The sequence below is a fragment of the Scomber japonicus genome, chromosome 8 (genome assembly GCF_027409825.1).
Source record: "Scomber japonicus isolate fScoJap1 chromosome 8, fScoJap1.pri, whole genome shotgun sequence".
NCBI lineage: Eukaryota > Metazoa > Chordata > Actinopteri > Scombriformes > Scombridae > Scomber > Scomber japonicus.
Window position 1 is genome coordinate 29852463 of NC_070585.1, and position 18044 is coordinate 29870506.

Below are 18044 nucleotides of genomic sequence, written 5' to 3' on the forward strand. Positions count from 1 at the left end.
TTGATGCTACAGTCTCATAAACAGTGACACAAAGCAGCCCTCATGGTTTCTATGTCACAACCGAACATATGCAAATGAATACTTTTGCGTCAGAAACTCATGAATATGACTCAGATTTGACTGGAGTGTGAAATAAATGTGATAAAACCATATAGACTGTCCTGACCCAGTAAGAGGATGAAGAGGGAGGGAAAAAATGGAGCTCAGCCAACTACTTCTTTTTTTCTTCTTTCCAGTAGAAAAAGCTTAATAAATAAATAAATAAATACACAAATGAATAAATAACACAGCTTGGATCGTTCTGACTCAGGCCGGCTGTACAAATCTCCTTGATCTCCGAAAAATCAATAAAGTGAGATCTGTACTGTGCGTGTATGAGGTGCAAATAATTTACTTGTTGAAACCTGGAGGTGTTAAGTTAGAAGAGAGAGAGAGAGGAAGAGGGGAGGAGGGGATGAGGGGGAGGGGGATGGTTGTTTTCGTTGGATCCCGTTTTGTTTTATCTTAATGAAGTATGGTTCAGCAGACTGGCTGGCAGCCCCCGCCTCCCTCTCCTGCCCCTCTACACCCTCTTAGAAAATAGGCTCTCACCCACACTCGGCTGGATGAGACAAGCTGGAGCTGACAGATACACTGAGGCTTTGTGCGGTATAATAAGCTCACTAACAGTGTTATCCTGTCTCCTCAGACCTGCTCAGTGCAATAAACATAAAAAAAAGAAAAAGAAAGAAGTTATAACACGTTACAGTCGGTCGGTCTCCTCTCCTCTGAAACACTCAGATCTATAAAATATATAAACTAAACTGGCTGTACTGTACAAGCTTCACCACAAAACACAAATGAGCTGTTTAAGATTTGATTTTGTTGGCAACTAACTGATGTGATTTGGAGTTAATGATGATGGAGAAGAAGAAATAGTCGGATTGAGACGCCAAAAAGTGAAACAAGACAGGAAAAAAAAGAAAACTGTTCCTTTTAAAAAGTAGTTAAAAGAGTCAAAACTACAAGCTGATGAAATAATCACTTTCTTCTTATTGTTTGGTATTAAATCCAACAAAAAAAACTGTATTGTTCATTTTTCATTGATGTCGTCGCTGCCTCTTTGTTTAAGTTTGGACAATCCTCTGCAGCACTACTTTGTTTAAAGGATAAAGTCTGCTGTTGCTGTTTGTTCTACTTTTTTTTTTTTTTTTTTTTTTAGTTATTTGTTTTTATATTCAGCAAATCCCTCAAAAGCACCAAAAACTAACAATGTGTTCATGCATCTCTCAATACTTTCTGACTTAATTACACTCAACCCCAAAAACCCCCCACTGGCTCCGACTGAAGATGGGAATCTTTAAAAGAAACAAAAGAAGCTCACAAACTCATACTTTCATATTTTAAAAGGATCAGTCGTTTCCTAACACAGCTGGCCACTATAGTCTTTAGCAAATGTTACTCAAATAAGAGGAAATAATACATTTAGGACTACTTTTAGCAGCGGATTAATACACATTTGGAGATAATGATGGATATGTGGCTCATTGATGTGTTTTTGAAGAACTTTAGAGATTTTAGTGGTTTGCTTTTAGTCTTTTTTATGAGACTTGTTGACAGTAAGAAAATGAGCCTCGTCCTTAACCCTCCTGCTGTCCTCGAGTCAAGGAAGGAAGGGAGGAAGGAAAGGAGGGAGGGGGGGAGGGAGGGAGGAAGAAGGAAGGAAAGGAGTAGGAAGGATGGAAGGGAGGAAGATGGAAGGCAAGGAGGAAGGAGGAAGAAGGGGGGAAGGATGGAAGGCAAGGAGGACAGAAGGAAGGGAGGAATGTAATGGGGAGGAAAGAAAGAGAAGGAGGAAGGAAGGGAGGAAAGAAGGAACAGTGAAAACAGACGGGTCAATTTGACCCAGGAGGACGACAGGAAGTTTAAAAAGAAACTCCTTTTTAAATGAGTCGTTTCAGCTCTGGTAAGAAACTAGAGATAACCCTGCTTTTCCTCATCTTTTCTTTTCTCTTACAAATAACACTTTTATGAATCAATAAATCAATGTTAACGGCAACATGGAGGCATGTCCTTCATGAAAAGTACAGAACAACACACACCAAACATTCAGTAACAATCCTCTGTAGATGAAACGACCGCAGGAGGAGAAAACAAGTCTATTAAAGTTCAACACGTTTACGGCAGGTCAGAAAAATGAGGAGCGAGTATCATCAGAACCTGAAGGAGTGACTCAATAACAGACCAAAAGTAGTGGACATGACACAGTAAATCCCTTTAATAACTCTGACGCCTCTTTTATCACCTGCCATATTTTTTTTTTTTGGAGGGTGGGATAGACTTCACACGGGGATGACGGATAACGCATGACGACGGCAGCCAGCTGTGGAGAGATTTATAGTTCCTCATAGCTTCACTGAGCTGACAACAGCGAGGGTTCACTCCATATGTCACTTGATATACCACACACAAACACTCCTGTATGTATGAGTTTGACTTATGGTGCATATTACCTTCCAAAGAACCTTGCTTATACATACATTTTAAACAGTATATTACATCTGTCACTCTTCATAACACACACATATATATATTCTGCATTTTCAGCGCGAAGCTCGTTTAAGCGCGGCGGCAGGAAGATGATGTCACTCCACATATATTTATATATCAGAACAAACAGTGCTGCTGTGGATGGAAATACATGAAATAAAGTGTTAAAATGGAGTGAAAACATTGTGAATAAATGAGTTTTTAAAGTTAATATATGTCACAGTACAGTGCTGCACTTCTTAATGTACACTAATGTGCAAAAATGAAAGAAAAAGATGATCAATAATAAATACTATACATAAAAACAGACAGGATGTACTTGGGCTGTTTTTATGTATAGTATTTATTATTAATTATCTTTTTCTTTCATTAGGGGCCGACATGCATGGGGGCCCGTTCATCGCTGCTTGCAACTTTAATTTATATTTATTTCTATTGTTCTATTGTTCTATTTTTATTTTTATTTTTTATTATGAATGAATGATGCACTGACTGGTGAGCACTTTAAAATGTCATTGTACTTGTGACAATGACAATAAAGATATATTCTATTCCATTCCATTCTATTCTATTCTATTCTATTCCATTCCATTCTATTCTATTCTATTCTATTCCATTCCATTCCATTCTATTCTATTCTATTCTATTCTATTCTATTCTATTCTATTCTATTCCATTCCATTCCATTCCATTTTATTCCATTCTATTCCATTCTATTGTATTCTATTGTATTCTAATATCATTATCAGACTCAGGCATATTTTCACTCTGACAATATTACTCTTATACATAATGTTCCTTTTTTTAACTATATTTTTACTACTGTTGTTTTTATTGCTTGTGTACTTACTTAATATGTTTTGGTCTTTATTATTTATATTGACGCTCTTTCTATTTGTGCTATGTGCTGCTGTATTACAGTACACTTCCCCACAGTGGAACTAATAAAGGATTATCTTATTTTATCTTACAAATAGCTGACATACAAAAGTATTCATATTACTTTAAGTTTAACTTTTGACATAAGTACACAGTATGATAAAACATTAAATCTGTCATTTTAATCCTGTATCCATGGGTTAATGGTTCCATTATCTCTAGATGCTAATTATATATATGAATAGTATTAAATATTTGATGACCCAACTTAAAGTCGTGGATCCAATTAAATATGACTGTGGGTGACCAGCTAACTGCACCCATTATAAATCCTCACTGGAGCACTTGTAGTTTGTACAGTGGCAGCAGCACACAGGGAAGTTACATAAAAAAAGTTCTATCAGTCAGCAAAAACTTTTCCAGTTTCCAAAAGAAAGTGTCTGAGGCCTAATTAATTCACCCCCCTCCCGCCCCCCCCCCCCCTCCTCTAATTTACCTTCCAAGTTATTGAAGCTTAACCTGACTTACCTCTGCTGCATGTACATGAAATATTCAAACCCAAGATACCATTTTTCATACATCTTAAACCCTCCTGTTGTCCTCGAGTGAAGGAAGGAAGGGAGGGAGGAAGAAAGGGAGGGAGGGAGGAAGGAAAGGAAGGAAGGAAGGAAGGAAAGGAAGGAAGGAAGGAAGGAAGGAAGGAAGGAAGGAAGGAAAGGAGGGAGGAAGGAAGGGAGGAAAGGAGGAAGGAAGGGAGGAGAAGGAAGGAAAGAAAGAGAGAAGAAGGGAAGGAGGACAGACAGAATGCGCCGATGCGCCATGCATCATTTTATCCTCTTTTTTTTTTCCCGCGGTCTGATGCATCTTTCAAAAACCTTGAAAACCTTGAATTTAAAGTAAAGTTCTGAGGAAAGGATTTTGAGCAGTAATTGTCCATGCAGCATGTTTCTGTAATGACGACGCCACATGTTTTATGAATCCTGCTCTGTGTTGTTTTTTGTGTGTATTTGTCGTTCCTGGCAGTTTTGTACAGTCGCTGAACTTTTCTCACTTTTTCACTATGAATAATTGAACCTGTGATGAATAATTTTTTTTCCTTTCTATGGTCTGCAGGAGTTCTGAACCTCATCGCACCGCTTGATTTTGAAGTTTCCCATGAGTACTACCTGTCTGTGGAGGGGAGTCGAGGCAAGTCGTCCCTCAGTGACATCACCACGGTCCTCATCAACGTGACGGACGTCAATGACAACGCTCCGGTGTTCGGACGTGGCGACTACAGCGCTGAGATATCCGAGGATCTATCACCTGGAGGCCTTGTGATGAAGGTAAGAGCTCAAGACTTGTACGTACTGTGTGTGTGTGTGTGTGTGTGTGTGTTCAGATCAGGTGACAGACACTTTGACTCACACAGAAGAGAAGAAATAGTGAAGTGAAAGCTGCATTAAATAGATTTCTTTATGATGAATGCTTCACTCATACACTCACATACAGTACATTACAGAATATGGAGCACATCATACATCACACACACACACACACACTCTCTCACTCACAAAAAAACATCAGTAATCTTTAATTAAATCACTGAATCGGATTAGACTTTAAATTAAATATATTTCCAAGGTTCAATTTAACTGAAGGACATTTCACTGTTATCTGTATCTTTTAGAATAGACTTTCCATGTTGTGCTTTTCAGCCTCAACACACTCACACACACTCACACGTTTGTATAGTTGTGAGGACCCCATGCTGACACAACACAATCCTCAACCCCTAATCTGCTTTAAAAATCCAAACCTAATATCTAACCCTAATCTAATTCTAACATTAAAGGTGCAGTGGGGAGATTTCAGGCACTTCAGACCATACTCTCATTCATTTCATTTAATGTAAAGAGACCCAACTTCCTATTGTCAACAAATCTCAATAATGAACTGTTCTACTAACAAGCATTGTGTGTGTGTGTGTGTGTGTGTGTGTGTATGGGGCAGCTGTGATTCAGGAAGTAGAGTAGGTTGGACATTAAATGGATGATTGATGGTTCGGCTTCTCCATTAGCACGTCAAAGTGTCCTTGGGCACGATACTGAACCCCAAATTGCTCCTGATGGTTTACGCCATATCAGTGTATGAATGTGTGTGAGAATTAGATACAGCATAGTGTGACAATATTTTGCATGGCGATATTGTATCGATATATGGACGCCAAGTATCGATCTTTTATTATATGAATTGCAAATGAAATGAAAACCCAATATATCACAATTTATTTAAAATTGCAATAAAATCGTATTGGTGATTCCCACCCCTAGTGTGAATGTGATATGTGGTGAAAAGAGCTTAGAGCAGTCAGAAATACAGTCCATTTATCATTCATCCCAAGCCTGATATATCTTATTCCTAAATCTCAGTTGATGCCCAAAAAACTATTAAAAACATGTCACGTCACACTGTTGCACTGGGTGACATGTTCATTCACTATAAAGAGTCTGGGCAGGTTAGTTTCTTTAGAAATGGGATCAGAGGTTGTTATATGTGGCAAAACAAGACAGAAAATATGATTGGTGTTATTAGTCTTTGGAGCCGTTTCCAAACAAATTAACATGACCAAACTTTTTGATATGAAGGAACATGTCACCCAGTGCAACAGTGTGGCTCAGTCACATGGTTTTAATAGGTTTCGGACAACAGCAGAGGACTACAGCACAGAGGAATAAGATATATCAGGCTTTGGATACACACATTATTTAATACTTGTAAGTAGATCAGTTCATTGTTGTTTTGGATCCAAACAGGAGATTTATTTACAATAAACCAAACAGTACAACATTTCAAGCCATTTTTTTTAACTTCATATCAATTCTTAACCTTTAAACAAGAACTGAAGGACTGAATTTGGTCCTCACAAAGACAGCAAAACAAGCTTACACACACACACACACACACACACGTACACATATCTCATAGGTGTAACATACAAGTATTTAATTTGAGCACACATTCTTTCATTTATTATATCACACACAGTTCACACACACACACACACACACACACACACATATAAGCACAAGATCCACATACGTGTAAGTAATATGACAGCATCTGACATCTGACATCTGGCATCCAGGAGATCATTCAGGTAATAAAAAAAAAAGATTACACACACTCGAACAAGTTTAAGACAAAAACAAACAAGAAAAAAAAACACTCATATTGATAATTTCATACACACAAAAATAGACTTTGAGTGATGAAACAGTTTCAACACACACACACACACACACACACACACACACGTGAGCACACAGTTATCCGGCATGTCAGCCGTCATCTGTCAGGCCAGCAGCAGAGATAACACAGCAATAACACAGCTCAGTGGCTCGCTGATGGTCGGACCACGCCTGGATGATGAGTCTGTAATCACACCGTTTCATATTTGACATTTTTCTTCTCTCGTCTTTTTGCTCCCATCTGTCTGTTTTCAACATTTAACTGCAAATATTTCACTGTTTGAAATGGTTGAACTGTTTTTCACATAATTGGGGGAGAGAGAGAGGGTTCTTTTGTAAGTGGAAAAAATTATAGGATACATTGTTCCAGTCAGCCTAAAGCTACAGTAGTGAGGAGAAAAACATGTAGAGAACGAGATCCGTGCTTTTTATTGGAAGACATTAGCATTAATGAGTCATCTCTGAGTCCGAAAGTCTTTTCTTAAAACATGAAACCACCTTCCCTTGAAGACTTTTACGCATGTTAAAGTGTTTCAAGAAGTTTCTCTCCTGTTAATAATAAAATATCTCGAAACAAGACAGAAGAAAATGTTCTTTGGTGGATTTTTATGCCCGTTCCCTCGCCTCTGAAAACCTGAGCTACCCTCCAGCTGCTCCTCTTCCACCACCATCCCTGCAGACCAGGATCACCCCCCTCTCTCCATCACTGGGGCTGATGTTTGCCAGTTGTGCAAGCAGATAAATCCACACCAGGCATCATCCTGAAGGTCTACGCCCACTACAGCTGTCGAGAGGGGGGTACATTTAACCTGTCCCTCTCCCTCCGGACTGTCCACACCTGCTTCAAATCCATCACCACAGCAGAAAGTGGCAGAAACTGGCACTCAAACCCCCCCCCCACCCCCCACCCCCCCTTCTCTATCTGGACAACGTCAAATATCAACCAACACCACCACTGTCATTATAAAGGCCCGGCGGTGTCTGTTTGTCCTCGGGCTCCGAAATAAATTTGCCCCTGCCCCAGAGTTACCGTAGAGATCCTGCTAACCGGCTGCTTCACCACCTGGTTCAGCAGCTGCACCAGCACAGACCGCAAGGTGCTGGAGGCCTCGGAGGTGCGTCTAGTACTGCAGGAGCCGTAAACCCAGCGGTCTGCCTCAGGAAGTCCCTGAGGGTCATTAAGAGCCCGACACACCCACACAGCAGCCGGTTCTCCCTGCTGCCCTCGAAAAAAGAAGATCCTGGTCTGTCAGAACATGCAGCAGCAGGCCGAGGAGCAGCCTTTTCCTCAGGCCATAAGACGACTTAATAAATAACACACACACAGACACAGACAACCTCACCTCCTCCTACACACACACACACTGAAACACAAAAACAAGTGCAATCTTAACCATCTGTGCAATGTTTGAGGAAAGATTGTACAGGCACCATACAATTAACAGCTTTTAATACTCAGTTTAGATCAACGTTTTGTATTTAATTGTTATATTTATATGCCTGTAGATTTAGCTTTCTACATTATATCAGATATCAAATAAAAAGACGACTTAAAGCAAGCCATACAGATGTTTCCTGTCTTCCCACAGTAATCCATTTCCTTATGTGGGTGTTGAGTTGAGCTCGTCCTTCAATCCAGTGATTTATATTCAGTCCTTTGTGTCTGTAACAAGCGTCAGAGATGCTGCCCATGACCTCACTTTACTTGACAATGCCTGACAAAGATCTCTTCAAGTGTTTCTACTACGTTGAACTTGTTTGGATCTTTTGTGTGTGTCTGCCTGACCTTTAGAGTTATTATACTCCTCCTCCTCCTCCTCCTCCTCCTCTTCTTCCTCCTCACTTCCTCACCTTCACTCCTCTCCTCTATCCGCAGGTAACAGCCACTGATCAGGACGGTCCTGTCAACAACCTGCTGCGTTACTCCATAGTGAGCGGAGACGCTCTGCAGCAGTTCTCCATCCATCCTCGCAGCGGAGAAATCTCTGTCCGCACTGCGCTGGACAGAGAGGAGGTCAGTGTGTGTTTATGTGTGTGTGTGTTAACCCTCCTGTTGTCCTCAAGTCTAGGAAGGGAGGAAGAAGGAAAGAAAGGAAGGAAGGAAAGAGGGAGGAAAGGAAGGAGGGAGGGAGGAAAGAAGGACAGAAGAAAGGAAGAAAGGAGGGAAGGAAAGAAAGAAGCAAGGAGGGAAGGACAGGAGGAAGGAAGGGAGGAAAAGAAGGAGGGAGGGAGGGAGGAAAGAAGGACAGAAGGAAGGAGGGAAGGAAGGAAGGAGGGAAGGAAAATAAGACAAAAGGAAGGAATGAAGGAAGGAAGGAAAGAAGGACAAAAGGAAGGAAGGAAAGAAAGAAGGAAGGAGGGAAAGAAAGGAGGAAGGAGAGAAGGAAGGAAGGAAAGAAGGACAAAAGGAAGGAAGGAAAGAAAGAAGGAAAGAGGGAAAGAAAGAAGGAATGAAGGAAGGAAAGAAGGACAAAAGGAAGGAAGTAGGGAAAGAAAGAAGGAAGGGAGGGAGGGAGGGAAGGGGGGGGGACAGTCAAAACAGACGGGGTCAATTTGGATCTTAAAACATGGACAAAAGACAGATGTTGGCCTGTATATCTGAAAAAAAAAGTTGGAAGATATAATAAAAAAGACAAAAGGAAATGGATTAAAAAGCTAAAAAAAATTAAAATGAAATGAATCTGAAGTTGATGACATATTCTCTTCCTTCTCTCCAGATCCCTCATTACTCTCTGACGGTGCAGGCAGCAGATGAAGGCGATCCTCCGCTGTCGTCAGCCGTCCTCATCACAGTCACCGTCACCGATGTCAACGACAACCCGCCTGTCTTCTCTCAGATCAACCACAGTCTGCTGCTGCAGGTATGACGGCCTGTGTTACACTGACTGACTCAGATACTAACAGGAGAGCTGCCAAACACTTCGTCTCTCTGTGAAATGACCAATTTAAAATGTGAAATTTGAGTAAATCCAAATATTTTGCTGCTGCACATCTTTGAACAGTTCGTTTGTATTTTAGTTTTAATTTTCTGCCTCTTTAAATGTTTCCTACTCAACTAATTACACTTCTGTTACAAATCAACATTTAGGTGAGCTATATTTAGCGACAGCAGCACTTCAGCACAGTGCAAACACACAAATGCATAAGCACTTCTTGCACTGAGGGCTGACTCATGGAGAAGCTGAATTCTTGTTGCAGCTTTTTCCCAAAGATTGGCTTCAGTTCTCAATAATAATAATAATCAACTTGGTTTATAGAGCATACAAAAGATGTAGCTCAAAGTGCTTTAACCTTCCTGTTGTCCTCGAGTCTAGGAAGGGAGGAAGGAGGGAGGGAAGAAAGGAAGGAAGGAGGGAGGAAAGGAAGGAGGGAGGGAGAAAACAAGGACAGAAGGACAGAAGGACAGAAGAAAAGAAGGAGGGAAGGAAGGAAGGAAGGAGGGAAGGAAAGAAGGACAGATGGAAGGGAGGAAGGAAAGAAGGAAGGGAGGAAAGGAAGGAGGGAGGGGGGAAAGAACGACAGAAGGAAGGATCAACGTTACATTCATTTAACAAGCTATTTAGTAACTTACATGTTCAGTTCTGCTACCAGGAGGTCCAGATTGACTAGCATAACAAATATTGGAGGAATTAAGATGGAATTTAACACAAATATTCATTGTTCCTACTGTACCTCACTTTCTCTCGTGTGTCCATGAGGGAAACATTTGTTTGATTCTGAGCGAAATGTCTCGACAAATGTTTGAGGATCAATTGCCATGAAATCTGGTTGATAAATGAATGTTCATGCTGCTGCTGTCATCATTATTTGCACTAAAAGGAGGATTTGTGTATGTGTGTGTGTGTGTGTGTGCGTGTGTGTGTGTGTGTGTGTGTGTGTGTGTGTGTGTGTGTGTGTGTGTGTGTGTGTGTGTGTGTGTGTGTGTGCGTGCGTGTGTGTGTGCAGGACTTCAGCGCCACCTATTTACCTAATGCATCTAATTACAGGGCAAAATCTGTGGGAAAAGAACTTTTAACAGTCTGTGTGTGTGTGAGTGTGTGTGTGTGGCTGCATGCTTCAGTCTGATGCAGCCACACACTTACAGGTTCATACAGTACGTGTGTGTATGTGTGTGTATGTGTGTGTCTTCGTTTCTTATGTATCACACAGTGCGTTGTTTCAGCCAGCCTGTCTGTTGCTCACTGATGAGTTTTCTCTGCCAGCTTCTCCATCGCTCCACCTGCTGCATCTCCGCCAGCTCGGAAAAAATCCCATCCAGACACAGAATATATAGCTCAGCAGCCAAAAAACGTCGACACTGTGCAGCGATGAGTCCAAACTCCGTCCCATCTGCTTCTCCGTCTCCGCAGCCAGCTCTGCCTGATGAAGAAACTCACATAGACTTAAGCAGATGGATGTTTCTCAGACAAGAGACAGGAAAGCTTTTTCATTTTCAAACAGGTGTTGCAGGTCTGTGGCGAGTCCTCCCCTCTGAAGCCATTACATGCCTTTTTGATTCTCTATTTGTCACTGTCGGACGCCCACTTTTAAGACCCGCACAGCTGTTATGAAGTGAAGGGACGGAGCCACGTTAGGCTGCAGTTTTTCATTTTTTTTAATTTGAGTGTTTGACTAAAAGCGGCAGATGGACAGTTAATTTAGTATCTTCACATGACTTCCTCTAAAAGATGCAGGAGCGCTCGTGGCGCAGCGATAAATCACGTTGCATCTGTGTTGATCTACTCAAAATGCTGACTGAAGTTTGTCTTCACTCCAGCATGAAAGCAGTGACACATGAATAATCCATGTGAACGTGTTTGACTCCCAAATTTAACTCCGCTGAGATGATCTGTTTGGCTCTGTGCTGGACTGCGTCGGTCTTATCTTTCTGTCGAGTAAGGTGAATTAAAGAGGAAGTGACTAGATGAAATCGAAGCTGAAACTGGGTTAAATTCGATTTATTTATTTTTCATTAGACATCAAACTGTTGTTTCAGCTCGACTGACTGCATTTTAATGTGCATTTAGAGCCAGTTCACAGTGAAATACAGTCATTTAAAATCTGTGTTAGTAATGCAGCAAAGACTTTTTGTTTTTACTTATTGCTACTTTGAATGTTTCCTATTTAACTAAGCTACAGTTGCTACAAATCAATATTTAAGTGAGCTATCATTAGCAATAATAATAATTTTATTTCTATATATATATATATATATATTTATAAGGAAGGGAAGGGAAGGGAAGGGAAGGGAAGGGAAGAAGGAAGGAAGAAAGAAGGAACGGAGGGGGAAGGAAGGAATGGGAGGAAGGCAGGAAGGAACGAACAGTCAAAACAGACGGAGTCAATTTGACCCGGAGGACGGCATGAAGGTTAAAGAAATAGAAGAAAAAAGAAAGAGGAAAGAAAAAGAAACATTAATGTAATATAAGATGGGGGTTAGGGTTAACAACAGCAATCATTTTGAAATAGTAAAAACAGTATATAATAGAAGTAGCTCAAAATAGAATAAATACAATATAAAATCAAGTATAATACAACATTTTACACCTATAGCAACAACAGCACTCGAGCACTGTGCAAAGTGGTGCTTGACATTTTTGAAACACCCACATCTTTAAAAATCATAAGCATTGCTAGCACTATGTGTTGAGTGTTTATTGAAAAAGCAGCATTTTTTCACATTTCTTCCCCTCAAAATTGGTTCGACTACTTCTGTCTACCTGTATGAGACATGCAGTGTGCACTACAGGTGGTTCATCTCTATTGACTGCATCATAATGCACATTTAAAAGCTTTTCACAATAAAATATAGTAATTAAAAATCACTATGGGTGGCATTTATACATTTAAATATCTGAGAATGCACCAGTTTTCACCTGATTTGTCTCATTTTTCTATAAATAAACATTATATTCATTTATCAGGTGATTTAGTGACTTACACTTTCAGTCATAGCAGCAACACAACTCGATACTGACTGATCCAAACTGAAATATAACACATATTGAATGATTTAAGATGTAATTTTTTTGAATCGTATATCTTTGTGACGCTCGCTCTATTTGAAATGTGAAAAACAACACCTGAGGTTTTGCATGTTTTAGCTCATTAACTACAAATTGAGTGTGCATCACTGTTATCCATCTTCCAAAGTGTGCTGTAAGTTTTAAGATGGATCACCTACTTCCAGAGAACCACTGGTTTCCATTAAATCCAGTTTGTTGTGAAAATTAACATCCTTTAAAAGTGGCTTGTTGTCAGTAGTAATCCATCACACTGAGCAGTTTTAACACTTTGTTTTTGTCTAAAAGAACGCTACTTTCCTGTGTTAGGCTACTGAGTTTATGAGTAATCATCTGTTGCTCAAACATCTGTCACACAGCTGTTGTATTGAAGTGACGGCGTCGTGTTAGGCTGCAGTTTTTTCATTTGAGTGTTTGACTAAAAGCGGCAGATGGACAGTTAATTCAGTATCTTCACAGAACGTCCTCCAAAGGATGCAGGAGCGCTTGTGGCGCAGCGATAAATCACGTTGCATCTGTGTTGATCTACTCAAAATGCTGACTGAAGTTTGTCTTCACTGCAGCGTGCAAAGCAGTGACACATGAATAATCCATGTGAACGTGTTTGACTCCCAAACTTAACTCCACTGAGATGATCTGTTTGGCTCTGAGCTGGACCGTGTCTGCATCTCCCCCAAAAAAACTTCACCTGGAAATGCTTTTAATTTACAGTCAACTTTATAATAAAGAAAAAAAGATTATTGTTTAGTTAATGATGGGCAGGATTTGTCCCTTTAAAAAAAAGCCTTAGTATGTATAGAGCTGTTTGTCTGCATGTACTTTGAGAACACTGTGTTATTAACCCTCCTGTTGTCCTTGAGTCTAGGAAGGGAGGAAGAGGGAAGGAAAGGAAGGAAGGAAGGAGAGAAGAAAGGAAGGAGGGAAGGAAGGAAGGAGGGAGGAAAGGAAAGGAAGGAGGGAGGGAGGAAAGAAGGACAGAAGAAAGGAGGGAAGAAAGGAAGGAAGGAAGGAGGGAGAAAAGGAAGAAGGGAGGGAGGAAAGAATGACAGAAGAAAGGAAGGAAGGAAGGGAGGGAGGGAGGGAAGAAGGACAGAAGGAAGAAAGGAAGGAAGGAAGGAAGGAAGGAAGGGAGGGAGGGAGGGAGGGAGGAAAGAAGGACAGAAGAAAACAAGGAGGGAAGGAAGGAAGGAAAGAAGGACAGAAGGAAGGATGGAAGGAAGGAAGGAAGGAAGGAAAGAAGGACAGAAGAAAGGAAGGAAGGAGGGGAGGAAAGAAGGAACAGTCAAAACAGACAGGGTTAAAATGAGTTACAGTGAAGGACAGTTTTCAGGATGTTTTGGGTTTTGTTGCCATAAAGAATTTAACTTACATGCCAAGTTGTTAGAAAGTCACACAACAGAACACACAGACTTTTCAATAAGGTTGCAGATAAATTTGGCTGCTTCATACACTCAAATCCTCTTATATTAAAGCATCCTTGAAAGCAGACAAGCAAACAGTGAAAGCTTTGCAGATGTTTTTGTTGCCATGCAGTCAACAAACATAGCAACAAGAGACAAGAGTGGAAATCAGTCTCAGAAAGTTATTGTATGGGATAGAAAATGATAATAATGTGTCATCAGATATTATCATAAGAAGTTAAATTTCAGCTGGGGATCTTGTTCAATCCCTCTAATTTACGGTTGTCATTTCAAGAAAATGGTTATTATTTATTTAAATGTAGTAAAGGACAGTTTGTACATTGCCAAGTTGTCAGAAAGTCCTTTTTTTTAGAAGACAAACAACAAATATTTGCATAAGTCCTCAAATAAAATTGGCTGCTTCCTCTGTCCAGCATAGTACACTTAAATCCTCTGATATTTGAGCATCCTTGAATGCACCACTCGTTAAAGCTTTCCTGATGTTTTTTTGTTAGTAAACATGCAGTGAAAAAACTAACATTTATTTTTATTTTTTTTATTGTAAAGACAAGAGCAGAAAATGGTAGTAATGGTTGCTACACAGTGTCAATAATAAAAAATCCTCCCCTCTGAAAATAAAATGGTAGTAATTGATTTATCTATAATTGTTAGTAGGTTAGGGTTAGGGTTAGCTAAAACATGGAAAACCACCATTATGAAGTTTCATACTCTAGATTTAAAATGCAAATAATAACAGTTGAAGAATGAAATGAATTAAACTCATGATTTCCTGCAGGAGGGCGAGTCAGTCGGTAGCGGCTTCCTCCAGCTGGTGGTGACGGACAAGGACACTCTCAAGAACGGCCCGCCTTTCTCCTTCCACATTGTCAGCGGCAACGAGGACCGCCGTTTCCACGTCGACCAAGGCGGGCTGCTGTCGCTCTCTGCTCCGCTCAGGAAGAGGGTCAAACCTCATCATCAGCTCAAAATACAGGTGAGATTTCTGTCAAAACTAACAGAAAGTTTCCTTCTTGCTCTTCCCCTTTTTTTTCACTCTCTTCTGACCTTTTGAACTTTTCTCACTCTCGCTTTCACCCTCCCGAGAACTCAAATTCAATTTGTATCTGTCAGATTTCACATTTCACCCCAGGGATTCACACCCTGTTGTCTTTGCTGAAATCTCATGACTCTAAAATAAAATATAAAAAAAAAAAATCTCCCCGACTGTCACACTGTGAAGGAAACAAGAAAGTGTTCCTTATAATCCTGCTTCACTGATGAAATGCTGATGCACTGCAGAGTGTCCCTCCTGGCCTCAGCTGCTGTGTTGCTGACAGTGCTGTCAGGAGAGATGGCAAACAGCGCAGGAAGTGGTAACAGTGATTTTCACCGTTGGCTGTAGTTCAACAGTGATACGACTCAAAGTTTTGTGCTGCTTAAGGCTCCAACAATGAGATGAAACTCAATATTTTGCCCTCGGAGTGCTGATGATTGTCTCTTTGGTTCATTTGGTGGGGTGCAGGGGCTCAAGCGTTACATTAATTTATTTTCCCCTGTTATCATTATAGTTAGAAAAACAGGTTTTGTTTTGTCCTTCAGGGATCATAAAAATCGAGTCGTATTATTAAGAATTCGCCGCTGGGAGTTTAATAACACCACGGTTGCCAAGTTTTAACTTAGGCTCAGAGTGAGATTTGTTTTCTTCCTCACCGAGTCATTCCCATCATCCAACACTCCCAAACTTTAGTCTCTCATGTATGTCCAAACAGGAGTAATATCTGAATAAATTATCAGCTCCAGCAAATGTGTATCATAATGATTTTGCTTTTTGGCAAACAGGTGATTATCAGTGTTTGAACAGAAGAACCTGTGGAAAGTGCCGCCGCCATAACCCTGTTACGCTCTACTTCTCAGCAGACAACTTGGGGGGAAAAACTCCAAAAAACTTGCTGTTCTTTCTCTTAAAAATCACACATTTCACATCGGAGACAGCAAAGATAAAAAGTTCATCTTTGCTAATCCTAAGATCTATATGAGAGCGTGAGGCTTGGCTGCTCTCACTCTTAATGACTTCTAATATTATGAGAAATTAAAATTAAACTCAAGATAAGATATTCTCTTGTTAGTCCCATGATGAGGAATTTTCATTATTGCAGTAGAAAAGTGGAAGTAGTAAAAAATAGAAGAAGAAGAAGAAGAAGAATAAATAATTGGTAGAACAGCAATGATAAAACAATAGTAGCAAAAAATATAATAAAATAATTGTGACATTATGTACAAGAGTAATAATGGATAATAATAATAAGAGATACTGAAGTCCTTAAACCTGCAATAGAAGATTTTTTTGGCCACTTGGGGGCAGCAGAAACAAGAAGTAAACACAACACTGACATATTATCAGCTTTGAAGTCCATACGTTGAATTTGTTGGCAAACATTTGCTCATTTTCACGTCCAGCAGTCACAGAGCAACGCCGTGTTTTAATAAAGTTTACTCTGCTACTGTTTATCTCCTCATTAGAGATTGAAAAAAAGGTAATTTTGAGGTTACAGTGTTTATTATGAACTGAAGGCATTTTTAGTTCAGCTGAATATGCATTGCATGAATTTTTGAGGGTTGTTAAAAATGTTGTTTTTGACTTGAAACTGCTGATAGTTGACGTTTTGTGTCTAATTGCTCCGTTTTTTCATTTTTGATCATTGCCATGCTGAAAAATCAGTTTTTCTTCTTGTTAGTGTGAAAAAGCCTCTTACGCAGCATTTAGACCCAAAGTAATGTTCATGGACAGAAATAATTAGAATCAACATCTCTCTTTGGAATGTGTGAAAAATAGATATTGAATAATTTCTGTTTTATCATCTTGTGACCCCTTAGACTCATCTGTTGAACCCTTTCTGACACTAAACATCTGTATTTTATCTTCTTTTTAAAGTTTCTAACTGCTTTCTTTGCTCCGATCAGGTGACAGACAGCGGCCATCCTCCCCTCTCGTCCATCTGCGTGGTCAACATCAACGTCACTGAGCAGAGCAAGTATCCTCCCTCTGTGGTTCCCCTGGAGGTCTTCATCACCACTGCTGGTGGGTTGTTTGCAAACCGGGTCATTGGCAGGCTCCACGCCTCAGACCAGGACCTGCAGGATGTCCTGACCTACAAGCTGGTGTCAGAAAACCCAGCTGGAGCGAGGTTCTCTGTTGACATGGTTGATGGTAAAATCTGGGCGGATGAAAACCTGGAGGAGGGTTCCTACTCGCTGAACGTCAGTGTGACAGACGGGAAGTTCAGCGTCTGGACCGGGGTCAAAGTCCACGTGTGGGCTGCCGCACAGAGGGCGCTGGACTCGGGTCTGACGCTGCAGCTGGTTGGGATTTCACCCGAAGAGTTTCTGGGTGATCATTGGAGAGGCCTCCAGCGCAGCCTGGGTCAGGCTCTGGGTTTACCCAGGCAAGAGCTTCACCTGGCCAGCCTGCAGCAGGTACCCAACGCCCAGGTCCTGGAGGTCCTGCTCATCTGGAGGCCTCAGAGCGGACTCGTCCAGCCTCTACCAACCAACAGGCTTGCAGGTGATCCATCAAGATAATAATTGTATAAATCATTTCTTTCAGCTGCCACAGTGCAGTCCTCCCTATAAGATACAACAGAGCCTTGTATTGATTACAAGAGGAAACTGGGATGAAAGTATTAGCACTGCAAGATACAGAGAAATATGAGATGTAGAGGTAGATATATAAAGATATATGAGGCACTGATCTGTTTTTATGTCATTTTATGGAGCAAAGAATTAGCTTCTTATGGCTGTCCTAACAGTCTGCAGCTGCTACAAAGTAAATCTGGATTTATACCTCAGTGTTGAGAGGTTTCTCTGTACCCGAGGCAGCATTATGCACAGACTCCGAGGTTACACTGTAGAGTTTCTGATAAGTTTTCTGATCCCGGTGGAGATTGTTGAGAGAGAAGACAGCATTAAACAGGATGAAGAAAGACTCACATTTTTCACCATCTTAA

At 40.6% G+C, this 18044-nt stretch overlaps 1 protein-coding gene across 1 annotated transcript in view; it reads left to right on the forward strand.

The window, feature by feature from the left end:
• The window catches only part of fat2 (FAT atypical cadherin 2), a 117046-nt gene that overhangs the window by 65219 nt on the left and 33783 nt on the right, over positions 1–18044 (forward strand). Inside the window, exons 16-20 of the mRNA XM_053324155.1 lie at positions 4522–4733; positions 8515–8652; positions 9356–9499; positions 14837–15034; positions 17002–17602. Coding sequence (XP_053180130.1) covers positions 4522–4733; positions 8515–8652; positions 9356–9499; positions 14837–15034; positions 17002–17602 — 1293 coding nt within the window. The remainder of the gene's footprint in view (positions 1–4521; positions 4734–8514; positions 8653–9355; positions 9500–14836; positions 15035–17001; positions 17603–18044) is intronic.